At 30.3% G+C, this 15,735-nt stretch overlaps 2 protein-coding genes across 2 annotated transcripts; both read left to right on the forward strand.

Annotated features, from left to right (window-relative positions):
* The first annotated feature begins 6,054 nt into the window (after positions 1-6,054).
* LOC139510886 (uncharacterized protein DDB_G0287625-like) lies at positions 6,055-7,401 on the forward strand. Its single transcript, XM_071297430.1, has one exon. The coding sequence runs from the start codon at positions 6,055-6,057 to the stop codon at positions 7,399-7,401; it is 1,347 nt and encodes a 448-aa protein (XP_071153531.1).
* Positions 7,402-11,576: 4,175 nt separating this feature from the next.
* On the forward strand, positions 11,577-13,111 carry LOC139510586 (homeobox protein 2-like). The gene has a single exon (XM_071297146.1). It carries the CDS (start codon positions 11,578-11,580, stop codon positions 12,748-12,750), a length of 1,173 nt encoding a protein of 390 aa, XP_071153247.1. The 5' UTR covers position 11,577; the 3' UTR covers positions 12,751-13,111.
* Positions 13,112-15,735: the final 2,624 nt, after the last annotated feature.

The raw sequence follows: 15,735 nt of genomic DNA on the forward strand, positions 1-15,735 counted from the left end.
AGTATGACAGAACAAATTGAAGTTTGCCAATGAGAAAAGACTAGACTGTGTTTTCATATCTACTGCAACAAAAATGTTATGCTTCTTCATGAGTCTTACATCACAAGAAGGTAAACTTCTATATCTCTCGGTAATTGAAGTTCTTATATGAACGCCTGTTAAAAATGACACGCAACAAAAAATCCAAAGATAGATAACCTTAAAAAAAAGAACATAAGCAGTGTAATCCGAAATCAATAAATAGTTTAGCAATTGACACAATAGTACAAGGAATAGCTAACAAGCAAGTACTATATTGAATTGATAGGAACAATTGAAAAATGAAAATATTCATAGACTACACAATGTAAGGGACGTTTTAGGAATCAAATAGAAGAAAACAAAGGAACCAAAAAAGTTAAGTGTTCAGGATGTCGTTTAAAACATCCAAAATCTTCGACCATCAAATACAAATAGCAATGAACCATAATATCAACCTTACAGAACCATGGAATTCAAACCATAGCGAAATCGAAAGTGGAAATCATAGAATACAAATTTGAATTCCCCTGAATAATAATCAACAGAGCACTGCCATAATTGCGGTATCAGGAAAACAACAAGGTCAAAGCGATCCTTTCGGAGATAATTCAGCGAAAAGGGATTGAAAAAAAATTCAATAATTTGAGCATGGGAACCTATGGTGGAACCACAATGAACCTACAAGTAAAAACAAAATCGAAACAAATGTAAAGATAAATGCAAGTTCATCATGAAGACCGCCAAAACATATAAAAAAAACCCCAAAACACCAAACCGAGACGACTCTTTAATAAAATATGTTAAACTCATTAAACGGAAAATCTATGGTAGAAATATTTTTCTTATTTTTTTTAACTACCACACACATAACTTTTGAATTGTTTTGATTAAACACGAACATCTTTTTTTTAATTCTGATATTGAGCAGATCGGCGTGTTCGAAAAATTAGTTGTGGAAAATATGTATGTTAGGGTGCATGCAAAGCAGGAGACGTTCATTAATCGAAGCACCCGGTCTCACTCCTTTTTTGAGTTCCTGCGATTCTCTAAGTTATTGTTTGTTCCTTTGATATGTCATCTTAATCATAAGCAACACGACGGGTGCCACATGTGGAGCAGGATCTTCTTACTCTTCTGGAGCACCTGCGATCACCCCTAGTTTTTTGTGGGGTTCGTGTTGCTTATTCTTTAGTTTTCTATGTTGTGTCATGTGTACTTTTGTTTGTCTGTTTGTCTTTTTTCATTTTTAGCCATGGCGTTGTCAGTTTATTTTCGATTTATGAGTTTGACTGTCCCTCTGGTATCTTTCGTCCCTCTTTTAATCGATTTATTAACTTTGAATAGTGGTAATCTACAGTTACCAATATCGATGAAAAAAATTGGACAACATATATCAGTTTTTAAAGTTAGAATGAATGATAACTTTTCTTATTTAGATTTAAATCAACCACCTATCACACATAGCTTATTAGGAAAAAAATATCTACTGCTTTGTTTCACTTATTGTAAATTGTTCGGCATAACCTTCAACTGAATCAGTAAGAATTCAGGTTGTGTTTCCAGTTGTTAAAAGATTACGCAAATTCGTGAAGCGTTCCATATTCTTTATCAGTTGTAAGTCGTTACCTGAGACAGCTGGGTGAATAATCAAGAAAGTTGCTTATGTCTTTCAATCCTGAAAAAACCCAGAAGTTATGATGTTCTCAAATAATGAGAAACAAGACCTTAATTTTTCTATGAACCATTAAACCAATTGTGCGATCTAATAAGCATTTAGGGATAACATTTAGAGGTGACACAAGGAACAACTACGTTGATAATATATTAAATAGCGTTAAAAAACATCTCAATATACTATTACTGCAAAAACTCAAATATCAACATAGCTGACAAAGTTTGGAACAATATATCTAGTAATTATTAGACCTTTTTTTAATATGTAGTTTAATTATAGGACAACTACGGAAAAGGTTAATCAATTAAATTAGAACAGCTACAACTTTAAGCTGCACGAATTGTAAAATGTTTGCCTGTTTTCACACATTATGAGACTGTCTTAAGGTGGCTTGATTGTGCCCTCCGTCTTTGATTTTGATGTTGCAGATAACAATTGGTCTTGATCTTTAATGAAATGTGTAGTTTGTAATTCATGTTTAAGACTTTTAATGTTAATATATAAAATTATGTGTTTTATCATATTTACGGCTGTAATTTCTACCAAACTTACAAAAAAAAACCCACGAAAAACCAATATTTGTGTTTGATTCATTTTTTGCAATATTCAAATAAGGGGATATAACTCAGATAGTAGGGGAGATAAATGTAAGAGAGGGACGAAAGATACCAAAGGGACAGTCAATTATCTTTAGAAAGTGTTGTTAATTTACATATTTAAATATGTTCCAAGAGAACAAGTTCGGTGACCCCATTTTTTCTTTTTCTTTTCTGAAAGCGTATTATAAAATCTACCTTCTTACATTTTATCTTAAAATTCTATGATGTTGTTTTCATTTTATTACAAAATTAGATTTTCCAGACATAATCAATACAACATCTGACAATTGTGCACTACTGTAGCGTGTAAAAAAGTCCGGTGACACATTCTTTGAATACCTTTTTGAAAAAAGCATGATAAAAACTTCATTTCGACAAATTATTGAAAAATTCTATGGATTTCAATTAAGACGCCTCAGCCACCTTAAAGGAGGTTGATTGGGAAATTTTAGATGAACGAATAAAATGAAGAAAACTGCAACTGTTTATAAAATTCAGAATAATAATGCCCCTGAATATTTGTGTAGCATTATGCCCCATAAAATTCAAAGTACAACACAATATCCATGGCCAAATGGACAAGATATTATTTTACCCTTTTGCAGGCTTGCAATGACTTCTAATCATTTAATCCATCAACAATTAAACTTTGGAATAATCTGAACATTTCCGTTCGAAATATAGACTCGTTATTAAAGTTCAAGTTGAATTAAAAAACCACGAAATTCGAAATGAGAATCAATTTCAACATTATTTATATGGTCCAAAAAAAATTAATATAATCTTAACCCAATTTAGATGTTCGACATTCTTCTTAAATTGTGACTTGTTTAGAGCTAACATTATATATGATCCAACATGTAAATGTGGTATCGATGTTGAGGACATGCACCATTTTATTTGGTCCTTTTTATCTAAAAAAAAGGGTTATTCTGTTTAAAAGTCTTAGCTGGCTTCCCAAAAGCTGCTTTTTGGGCTTAAAACAATTGGTTTTTGGAGAATTTATTAATTCCCTATGCTCAAAATGTGCAAATTGTTAAACAAGTATTCAATTTTATAAAGAGATCAAAACGATTCCTCTTAGTATAGTATCACCTTAGGTAAAAGGCAAATCATCATCAATATCATCATCATCCTAATTTTTGTCGTTCTTTCTTCAAGCCCTCTCCTTTTTTCAGTATAGTTAATATAGTAATATTTTTATTGTGTATATTATATAATGCAATGCTCACGTTCAATTTGTATTGCTATATATATATTGTATTGTGGAGAAGACTTTATAAGTAAAGTTTACTTGTGTCTGATCATTTTTGTGTTGAGCAAATAACATATGTTTCATCTAAATAGATTAACACACTCGGCAAAACATTTCACATAGTTTTAGAACTTAAAATTTACATACACAATGTATCATTTGAAACTTACCCGCTGCTATTACCTTGTTAATATACTCTGCCAACTTCTACTCAAGCAAATTTGTTATACAAAAACGTGTAACCAGTTTCAAGCATTTCAGAAAAACCCCATCAGATAAGCTCAGTTCAAACAGTTACAAATGCAAGTCAAATTAAATTTTGACAGCATAACAGCTACAGGGCTTAGACAAAACATAAAGAAATGTTATATTAACTGTATTTATGAAACTGTTCGTTACGTTTGATTAATATCAGTTTCTCCACAAATAGTATATTTTGATGTATTTTGGACATGTACTAACAAAGAATATGTAATAAATTTGTCATCAATAACATAAAACAATGGATGGTCATTTATATCATGTGCTCGTTGGAAAAAGGTAAGCAAGATTCAGTAGCTCGTTTATCAATTAATTTCAACAAAGATCTGATTCAAATTCATGGACAACAAAGATATTTTAAACACAAAGCAGAGAACCTTTTACTGTTATCACCCAATTTAATTATGTGAAAGCAATATAAAAATAAATAGATTAATTTTTCGCGAAAGACAATAACCTAATTGATTTCATAACATTTAGTCTTGTTTTTATTTGATGCTAAATAAAAAAATTACAAAGGTAGTTTCAATTGATTGTCAGAAAGCTATAAAAATTAATTTAAAAAAAAAGGTACGAAGAAGTTTTGACGGTTAAACTTTTTTTTGTTTAGCAGTTATTTTCCTGTGTGTTGTTATAATAAAAATGTCAATGGTAGTAATAATTATGTTACAATTGCCTACATCTATTACAAATACAAAAAAACGACAGTCATCATGCTAATAAAGAATAAATATTGATATGGGTATGGGTATGTATATAAAATTTTATTCACCCCTGTAACTTAAATAATTCAAGCACTAACTATCTCTGATTCTATCTTCCACAAATGGGATGATCGTGGACGACACCAATGTTGTTTTCTTGGGATGCAATATTACATTTTTTATTGTTTTTTTAATTAAAATGAAGATCTTGTCAAAATTTTAATGTTTGATGAAATTTGGTAAGCTTTGGTTTTTATATATATAAATATATATTTGCAAAAATTATGAATTTGTTTTACAATTATTTATTTTTTATCTTTCTTTTTTTTGTGGGGGGGGGGGGGGGGGAATTTTTATATTTCATTCTATAAATTTTACAAAAGTTTATCCCCGGGTGAAAATAGTTGTATTAAAGATTGGGTGTTATTTACACCAATCATATTGCACTATTCTTACTACATAAGAAATAATATGATCTAATTGTTTGTGGTAATTGGATTTGAACATGTAACTGAGAGTTCTCTTATATTGGTGTTTGGTGTCTAATGCTATTATGTTTCTTGTTTTGTGGTACTTCGAACCGAAATATTTTAGTTAAGCCAATTGCAACTTATTTTTTATTACAGTTTGTTATTTTGTTGTGCTGTTACACCACTGTCCCAGGATTAAGGGGGAAAGTTTGACCTCATACACAAATTTAAGATCACCGTATTTGTTATATGCCTGTCCAAATTCAGTGTGTTGGTTTATGTCTCTCATATTTGTATTTGTAAATTGTATTGATATAAAGCAGGTCGTTATAGTTTCCTCGTTTACATTGTTTTACATTTTTTTTTGTAATTGCATTTTACAATAATATATGCAGGATGATTTTGTAACATTATTGAAGGTCATGCAGTGGCCTATAGATATTTATTTCGTCGTCATTTGAACATTCCACACCTGATTGTCATATGAAAATATACATGAAAGTCAAAATATATTTCAACGCAATATATAATATCTCGGATTACACAAGTTTATTGGTCATTTAGGGTTAAACAATTGCATGCTACCCTCTAGATGACGTTTGTTTATTTTTGTCGCTGGTTGGCTGTCTCATTGGCGTTTACCCAACATCTAATTCTTAGACATTAATAAAACATATGTGTTGTTATATTTACTAGTATGGTATTCCAATAATACTGATACTAGTTTATTGTTCAGTTGACATACAGATGTATATTTTATTGTATTTTGAAGTTGCCCTTTCGATGTAGATATGTGTTTTTTACTGGCATCTTATTGGGGTTATTTTAGGAATATGCTCTTTTACTTTTGCTGCCTTCAAACTTCCATTTTATATTTATAAGAACTTCTGACGCGACATAGATTCCGAAATGCCCTTATACTGCATTGTTTCAATTTCAGTACCTTTTTTGTATATTTGATTTGTAATAACCCGCATTTTGCTTATTTTTTTCAGGTGTAAAGATGCTTCTTATTTTAATTCTTCTTTTAAGTTATTCCATTTCCACAAGAGCGGTCATCATAAATGGCATGCAATGTCAGTGTACGTGTACTGATCCTGAAATTCCAAACCAAAAAGTCGATACCGACGGAAATCTTAAGGTCAAAACTAACAGTCAAAAGACAATCAACGTCAAAACCGCTGACATTACAACTAGTTCACAAAATCTGACTAAAGATAAACAACAGATGTCAACAGAAAATAAGAAAGAGAAAACAATTTCGGTCAGTAAGGATCTAATATCTCGTATAAAGGGAGACAAAACAAGTGGTGTTGTGAATTATAATAAAAACATTAACGACAAAAGTAACAATTCAGTACATAAAAATAAAAAAGGACAAAAGACTAGTGATTATGTACAAATTGGTCCTACGTATGGTGCGGGGAAAAAGTATCCTATGTCAAGTCATGGATATATTGTACCATTAAATGACAAAACAATAGTGCCAGCGAATCCAAACAAACAAGAAATTGGCAATAAAATTGCAAAAAACGAAAAAGATATAATTCAAATGTTTAAAAGCGAATTGGATATAATTGGAAAGAAACAGACGCAAAAAAAGAAATCAAATACAGATAACAACGTAACGACTAGAGATTCGACTGCACCTAAAAACAATAATAACAACAATAATGGAAACTTTCTCGGTAACAATCGACCATTTAACATTAACCGGAATAACGGGAATAATAATGATAACAACAATCAGTGGCAGACACAGAACAGAAATAATGGCAATAATAATAACCCTAACAATGGTAAAAATAACAATAATAACCAGCTAAGGAAAGGAAACAACAATAATAATCAACAATGGAATCAAAGCAACAACAATAATAACAACCAACAATGGAATCAAAACAACAACAATAATAACAATAACCAACAACAATGGAATTCAAACAACAACAATAACAATAATTATAATAATAATAATAATAATAACCAACAATGGAACCAAAACGACAATAACAATAATAAAAATAACCAACAATTGAATCAAAACAATAAGGTTAATCAGCCACAGATTCAAAACAACAATAAGGTCCAACAATGGAATCAAAACAATAAACAAAATCAGCCACTGAAACCTAAATATAGTAAAAATGACGTTGATAAGCTATGGAAAACAATGGGATCCTTAATAGTCAGTAGACTACAAAGTATGTCTCAACCATCATCACAGCGAACAAGAAAAAATGGTCGATCATTCCCAAATGAATCATCTCGAAATCAGAGGAGAAGAAGAAAGAAAAAGGTTGGAACGACAATGAGTCCGCACGATATGGCAGAAGAAATGTTTGGGACATCTGAAGTAGATCCTGTAATATTAGAAATGCTGGCTAAGTCTAACAAGAATAAATTTCAGTTATAATGTTGAGTTCAATGTTTTTGTTGTTGTTATTTGTTTATTTACAAAAATGTTAAATCAACATTCAATATACCAATCTGATTAATCTAGAACAGCTAAAAGTTTTCAAATTATTTACATATAATGTCCTTAAAATTTAAAACTGCATTAGAAAGATTTTTATTTATATTATTTATGGTGTTTGTTTTTGTTGCATTTCGATATTCCTATTGTTTCTTTGCTTTCCTTTTATAGTTGATGAGTTTCCCTCGATTTTGGTTTTCGTTTGTAACCCGGATTTGTTTTTTCTCAATCGATCTATGACTTTGAACACCGGTATACTACTGTTGCTTTTATTGAGACCCCTGTTTTCTGAAATACAAAAAATTAATTGTTTGATCTGTTTAAGTGAAATTGGTGGCGTTTATATTTGTTCTCAAAAATCGTTTACTTCGTATTTTATTTGACTATTGAAACTTTTTTCATACGATCGTCACTGACGAGTCTTTTGTTGACTAAACACCCGTGTAGTACACAATTTGAATTCTGATATATATGAAGAGTTTGTTTGAGTTGTTTTTTTACAGGATCTGATAAGTGGTTCAAAGTATTTGCATATATTGTGTGTAATGCAGCAATTTTTGCATTACATGTAGGAATGTCAAAGAGTACTCGAGTACTCGAGTATCGCTCGGTAGTACCGAGTATCGATTACCAAAATGATACTCGACTAATCGGTTTCCTATTAGGATATTGTTACTTTCCCAAAAGAATATATTTATCAAAATTAATTACAATTAAAATACGATTCGAATGTTTGCGTAAAGCTGTCATTAAAAATTCCTTCGAACAGAGGTACGTGTAGGATATATGGACAAGAGCATATTTCCAACGATTACACTTTTCGGCTAAATTAATCTTAGTCAACTTAGTCCCAACTTATGTACCATTAGAGCATTTAAATTCATCAGTAGTACTGTTAGTTACCCAATAAATTTGAGAAATCGCTGCGTCCAAGAAAAGTTGACGAGATAATATTTTTAAATAAGTACAAATTCGTTGCACCCTGTATCGACCCTCAGAAAATAATGTAGTATGACATCAGTTCTAATCATCAACCCTTTGTTGATCATTAAATGTGGGTTTTTTCAGTTCCTAAATACTGTTGTTTGAGTTATAATTTGTCTTTAGGTATTTATTGATTACTTCATTAGATAATTACCAGTGCGTGCAGTTATGAAGCTATTGATTATGGTATAAAATTCATTGGACTATTATTTAGTCGTAGGTAACAGTGTTAAGGGTTTTACGATCAAAAGACAGTCAACGACCCACAATACATAACATGGGTATACTTTTGTTTTTCCATTTTGTAAATGTTTTACCGAGCGAGTACTCGAATATCGCTCGGTAAATCCAAAGACTAATCGATTAGTAAATCCTCACCGAGTTGACATCCCTAATTACATGTAATTCTAATTTAAGGCATACGATACAGTTTTGATCCCATATTGAAATTTTGATGAAAATTTGCATATAGGCTATCTTCTATCTGATTAAATCAAATATGTAATAAAAATATACCTACAGGTGCTACTTTTTTGTGTTCAAAATTCGGATTTGTTGACGTATTTTGCCTTCCGAAATAATTACATAACGTTTTTGTTTTAAAAGATAAACACAAGCTGTTTTTGTTAAATTATTTGTAATATGTATTCTAAATAAGTATCTTATAAATTTGTGTTTGTTTTTTTTTTAGGAAAAAAAAACCCGTAATTTTTTTATGTATATTTATCTAATTTAGAAATATTGCATATTTACTTTTTCATAAAAATTGGTACAAACAATCTTCATACGTATTTAAACCAAATGGCATTTTAAAAATGAGGGGTCCATGAACTCGTTTTTAAGTTAGATCAGTTTGAATGATAAAAATCAGTCGAAAAATTCATCTTTTCCCGATATGTCACAGTTTGACGTCGCAAAATTAACATTTTACGTTAGCAACGTCATAACCTCACCTGTAACGGTATCGTAAGCCCTTAATGCATTTCTTGAGAATAAAGTTGTGTTATTTCATGCATTACTTGGCATTACTTTTTTCACATACTAGTACTATATATCTTTCACAGATTGTTAAAGATTAAGCTAAAGCTGAATTTTAGAAAGAAGGTTATTATTGTAAAAGCGATTTTTGTTGTTGTTGTCAAAACGTCAATGAACTTCTTGACATGATCAAATAATAGAAAATTGACCAGTGTCATTAAACACTAATTAGTTTGTTTTACAATCAATCTTTTCACCATTTTGACACTTGGTCATAAATTAAGCACTTTGTTTATTATTTAATTAGCATGATTAGAAAAGAAATTCCCAAAGAATATTTTTGATAGAAATTATAAAACAAATGCATATGTGGACATTAGTTAAAATAAATATTAAATTTCACCCTTGTGAAGTTAAAATGTAATAGTTGTATTGAATAGACTTTTACTTGATACTTAAATCTTATATGTATACGGAACAGTTATTGCATATATGCTAGAATCTTTTTTGACTTAATGATGTTTTTCAAAATGTTTTATTTTTTTGGCTTAATAAGAACATTTACAAATATAATGTGTAATTCAATGTATTACTTTGCAAAAGTAACTGTAATGTAATGCATTGTAATTGTAATTGTAATTTAATTCATTGTTTTGTCAAAGTAATTGTAATAAAATGCGTATTCTTTCATTGCAATGTAATTCACCCCATGCCTTGTGGGCACTGACAGGTCGGTTTTTACAAAGTTAACACCTGGAAAAATTAAAATATCTTCGTTTATTTTAGTTCTCAAATTATTATTATGTGATTTTCTAAACGAAGTATACTAAAAATGTAAAAAGGGTGAAATATTGGAGAGTACTTTTATTTGTAATTTTATGGTTTTTATTATAATATAGATATATGTGATAATGTAATAAAACTGCTATCTAAGTCTGCTTCCCTGTGCTGTTTAGGTATATAGTATAAAGATAACAATAACAGAGGAAATTTGAATAAAACGATTTATCAATTTCAAAAAGGCAGAACATACATTAGCCTCTTATATAAGATGAGTTTTTCGAAATTGTTTATATAGTTAATATCAATATTATCAAAAATGGTACATTCGATGTTTTTTCGGACATATACATAAGAACATAAACAACGGACATGCAATCAATTTGTCATCAATAACCAAGAATTAATTGTTATTGGCATTCATATCATGACTTGTTGTGACAAGGTAAGGAAGTTTCTGTAGATCTTTTTTTTATCTATCAATTTCACCGTTTATTAAATAAATATGAATCAAATTCAAGTATAAATTATTTGAAAAAAGGAGAAAAAAATAAACAAAAATTGGTTTATCTTCCAAATAAGACTTATCATTATAGATAGACAAACACTAATGAATATCTTAATTTCTGATCTTTCTTTTCATTCGTCGATTGTACAGATACAAATATTTGTATTTTTTTAAATATATAAACTTAATTTACGAGAAATCTTTAAAAGATATGTTATAAAATTGTTATAAATAATTTTAAAATTAAGTTTTGATGACATTAACATTTTTTATCAATTTTTTTCGACATTATATTTCACGTGTTGATGATATGAATTTTACACTTCAAAACTGCAGTTAAAAGACATTATTCAAAACAATGTCTGTTAATAGTTGCGTCAATGCTGAGTTATTTTATTATCCGCACCAATCGATGATGAACACAGGAAATTCGGAACGGTAGGCAGTTCCTTGTCCTATTGTGCCACACCCGTACATATTATATCATATTGGAGAATATTTGTATTTTAAGATTTAAGATATCGCTCTTAAATGAAAATCAGTTTAAAATGTACTCATTTAATGGAAATTTACCAATGATATACTGTTTATCCTTAGATGTGGTATACATTTTGTACTTATTTCATTATGGTTGTTTTGGAAGTGAAAAAGTGGTTAACTTTGTTACAGTTTTCTTCGTCTGGCACCATTGTTTGTCCTATTGGCTTTCTTCTCATTATCACTTAATGTTTCAGATTTTACATTTTTGACATTAAAGTGCCACTGATGAAAAGTATATATGTTGCTTTGAATATATTCTGCTATCTTTTAATTTTGATTCATATGTTTTGTTATAATGTGGTGTTTTCTTGGTTTCAGATCTCAACATGTTTCTAAGTATTTTTCTTCTCTTAAGTTTTTCAATTTCAACACGAGGGATAATAATAAATGGAATGCAATGTCAGTGCACGTGTACTGATCCTGATTATCCAAACCAAAAGATCAGTATCAACGGAAATCTAAACGAGAAAACTAATAATCTAGATTCAATTAAAATCTCGGTGAAAACCACTGATGCATCAACAAGAACACCATTAATAACAAGAGAAGCACAACAGTTGTCAACAAAAACACAAAATAGGAAAGAAAAACTAAATGCTGTTATTACAGAATCAAAATCTAATACGAAAGCAAAACAAACTATTGACGTTGTGAAAAAAACGGCAACCGATAAAAAAAAATCCACAAACGAAATTAAAGCTCCAAAGCTTAACAATGTATGGGATGTATTTGGAAAGAAACCGAAAAAGAAAGAGAAAACGAATGCAGTTGTTGATAAGAACGTATGGAGTATGTTTTCAACGGCCCCGAAAAATAACAATAACAACAACAATGGAAACGCCCCCGGTCATCAGCAGTTTAACAATAGGCAAAGTACCAATTACTTCGACCAGAACAATAATATGGGAATGCATCGAAATCAAATGAACGGAAACAATAATAATAACAATCAGTGGCAGACACAGAACAGAAATAATGGTAATAATAACAACCCTAACAATGGTAATATGAACAATAACAACCAGTGGAGAAATGGAAACACCAATAATAATCAACAATGGAATCAAAACAACAATAATAATAACAATAACCAACCACAATGGAATCCAAACAACAACAATAATAATAATAACCAACAACAATGGAATCCAAACAACAACAATAATAATAATAATAACCAACAACAATGGAATCCAAACAACAACAATAATAACCAACAACAATGGAATCAAAATAACAAAAACAATAATCAACCATGGAAAAGAAAGAACAATAATCAGCGATGGAGCGGAAATAATAATATTAATAATCGACCGTGGAATGGAAACAACAATAATAATAATCAACCATGGAACCGAAACAATAAAAATCGTCGTTCCAGGAACGAGGCAACAACCACAATGAATCCACTAGACACTGCAGAAGCACTCTTTGGTACATCTGAAGTAGATCCTGCGATACTAGAGATACTGGCTAACCCGAGGAAATTCAATCTATAATGTGTTTGTTCATTAGATGTTGTAGTATCTTGTTTTCCACAAATATTTAAGGTGGTACCTAATACTACAGGGAGATAACTAACTCTGTAAAGTCAGCTAAACGTTTTAATTGCGTTGTGTTGTAAAAGGAATATTACGATTCTCAATGATCAAAATTGGTGGTTGTCAAATTGCTATATAACCAGTGTAATTTTCTGACAAAACGGTTGGTTCAAATTTTTTTTAATTTTTATATTTTTGTTAAATTATAAGAGCCAAATTAATTTTAGTGAAAGTGTTGGGTACCACCTTAACAGTGACTGTTTATTTATAATAATTTGACTGATTTATTTGAAATAGATTTATTGATAATTACTTAATGTCTGTTTGTTTTTTTCACACTATGCTGTCAATATGATATATTTTTATACGACTGTCATACAAACGAGAGGTTAAGATAGCTATGAAACCAAGTTTAATCCAACATATTATACATCCGAAAATTCATATTCCTGGTCACGAAAATGACAGTTGTTATCCATTTGTAATGTGTATAAGCTTTTGATTTTGTCATTTTGTTATGGACTTTTCGTTTTAATTTTCCTCGGTTTTTTTTCTGTTATTATACTTTCTTATTATATTCTAGACACTAATGTTAATCAAATTTATAGCAGTGAGTTATTGGGTGTAATTAAAATGCTATTTATGAATAGATAAATGTTATAAAAAAAATGAAAAGAAAAACACAGGCGGCATACAAAGTTATGAAGGGAATGAACTCGTTAACAAGAATGTATATTTTATTATTCGACTTTAGCATCGACTGTCTTTGTTATAACAGATCACACTGATAAGGGGCGAGTGACATTTTTCAAAAAAGACTCATAGTTGTTATGACCTTAAATGTGACCACCTTACCCACGGCTATATTACATATCAATAGAAGGCCTATTATCTGTATGACGTATTGTTGTTTGCCCGGTCGTTTAAAATTGTTTGGTGCAATTTCCGTTTACCTCAAGATCAAAGATCAAGAATAAAACAATTCTTAAATTTTGCTACGATAAATAAAAATCATTTTTCTTTTATGGTAAAAAAAAAACAAAATGCCATAGTAACCTTAAACAACAGAATATCATCATACAAAATCAAAAGTAAATTAAGGGCTTAAATGCGCAATATCTAAACTAATCGCAATTATCTAAAAAAAAACAAAAAAAAAAACAATGGCACATCGGTTAATTAACAAATAATCAACGTACCATCGTACAGTAAGGCCCCATGAAACTCAAACTACTGAGCAAGTGTACCGTATTGGGAAAATTAGACACTGAAATACTGATATCGTTGATGAATATAACGTTACTTAAATTATATTTGCAGACCTTAATTTCTCGTAATTCGTATTTAAATTATGTATGAAAAACGAATTATCAAATTTCGTCGATTTGGGAACACAGCACAGAAACATTTTATTTAATCGAAATATAAGTCCACATTATTAACTCGGCAAATGATTTCAATTTTTGGAGATCCAAAAGTCATGTTAGCAGTTGTAGCATGAACATCCTCTATCGATTTGAAAAAAGCTTAAGGGGGATTTTCCGTCTTTTCTGGAAATAGCTATCGACAAACTTTTAAATAATTTTAAAAAGGGTTGTTCATCTACGTCTTGACTCGTTGGTTGTGTTGCTTTTGTCATTTGATTGCTTATCAGCCATATGACGGAGTTTTTGTATCTCGACTTTTCTTGAATTGGCTCCATAGTTATGATCAATAGTTCCAGACATAACAGTGGTTGAATGTTCATCAGTTCTATATTTCTTCATACTCGATTTTACCGTACACTTCTGAGAAAAGTATCCTGACGTATTGTTAATTCCGTTAGTAAAAACATCATGCATTAAGGACTTCTTCTCATTACTTATTAGCAATAATTCTAATCCTCATTCCACTATAATTAGTTATCAAAGGTACCAGGTTTATATACTGATACGCCAGACGATCGTTTCGTCTACATAAGACTCATCAGTGACGCTCAGATCAAAATATATCAGAAAGCCAAAACAAGTTCAACGTTGAAGAGCATTATTCGCGTCCAAATGACTCCAAACAATTGATTGGATGTTTGCTCAGTATTTATAATAAATGATACGACTTAAAAGTGAGATGTATTTACTAGCAGCGTAAAAATAGTTTACCGGGTGTTTATTCCTATTTCATCACTTTACCAAGGTTAGGGAGATAAGTAATGGCCCATAAACATGTTTAATCCCGCCATGTTTATAGGTGCTTGTCCTAAGTCACGAATTGAGGTTGGTGATGAATATTTCAGATATCAACTGAGTAGTATAAAGGTAGTATTATATAGCTATGTGCAAGATATTAATGAAAAATTAGTATAGTTGAAGTCTTTAGGTCCTGCTTCACTTCATTATAATTTAACAAAAAAATGAGTAATTTTTGTTATAGTTATAATGCTTTCTAAATATTACTTGGTTGAAATACTCAATACTAAAAAAAACATAATTCTTTTCAAATCATATGGAGACCTATGTTCCCGCTTTTAAATCACGGCCACAGCAAGTATATCGAGATGCATACACCAGCTTGTTTGCTCTCAATAAAAACACAAAACAGTGTTGTCATTGTTCATATCGAGCATTTATTATATATTGTCACCTTGTTGAAGTAAAATTGGGAATACAATAGTACTGGAAGCGTAATCAGTATAACCATTGGCGTACACACTTGTGATCAGTTGACCATTTTTAACTAGATCTAAATGTATATCATTATGGCGGTCTGTATAAACGATGACTGACAGGAGATAAACACCTTTGATTGGTGCAGTAAAATGACCATGGCGAACATCATAACCATTTCCATCATTCAATCATTTCTAACTTTTTTAGATTCGAGCGTCACTGATGAGGCTTTTGTAGACAAAACGCGCGTCTTGCGTATATACAAAATTTAGTTCTGGTATCTATGATGAGTTTATTC

This window comes from Mytilus edulis, chromosome 2 (genome assembly GCF_963676685.1).
Source record: "Mytilus edulis chromosome 2, xbMytEdul2.2, whole genome shotgun sequence".
NCBI classification, from domain to species: Eukaryota; Metazoa; Mollusca; class Bivalvia; order Mytilida; family Mytilidae; genus Mytilus; species Mytilus edulis.

What these genes read in the sequence shown, in the direction of transcription:
- LOC139510886 (XM_071297430.1), top strand. Translation starts at nt 6,055, where the DNA reads ATGCAATGTCAGTGTACGTGTACTGATCCTGAAATTCCAAACCAAAAA.
- LOC139510586 (XM_071297146.1), top strand. Translation starts at nt 11,578, where the DNA reads ATGTTTCTAAGTATTTTTCTTCTCTTAAGTTTTTCAATTTCAACACGA.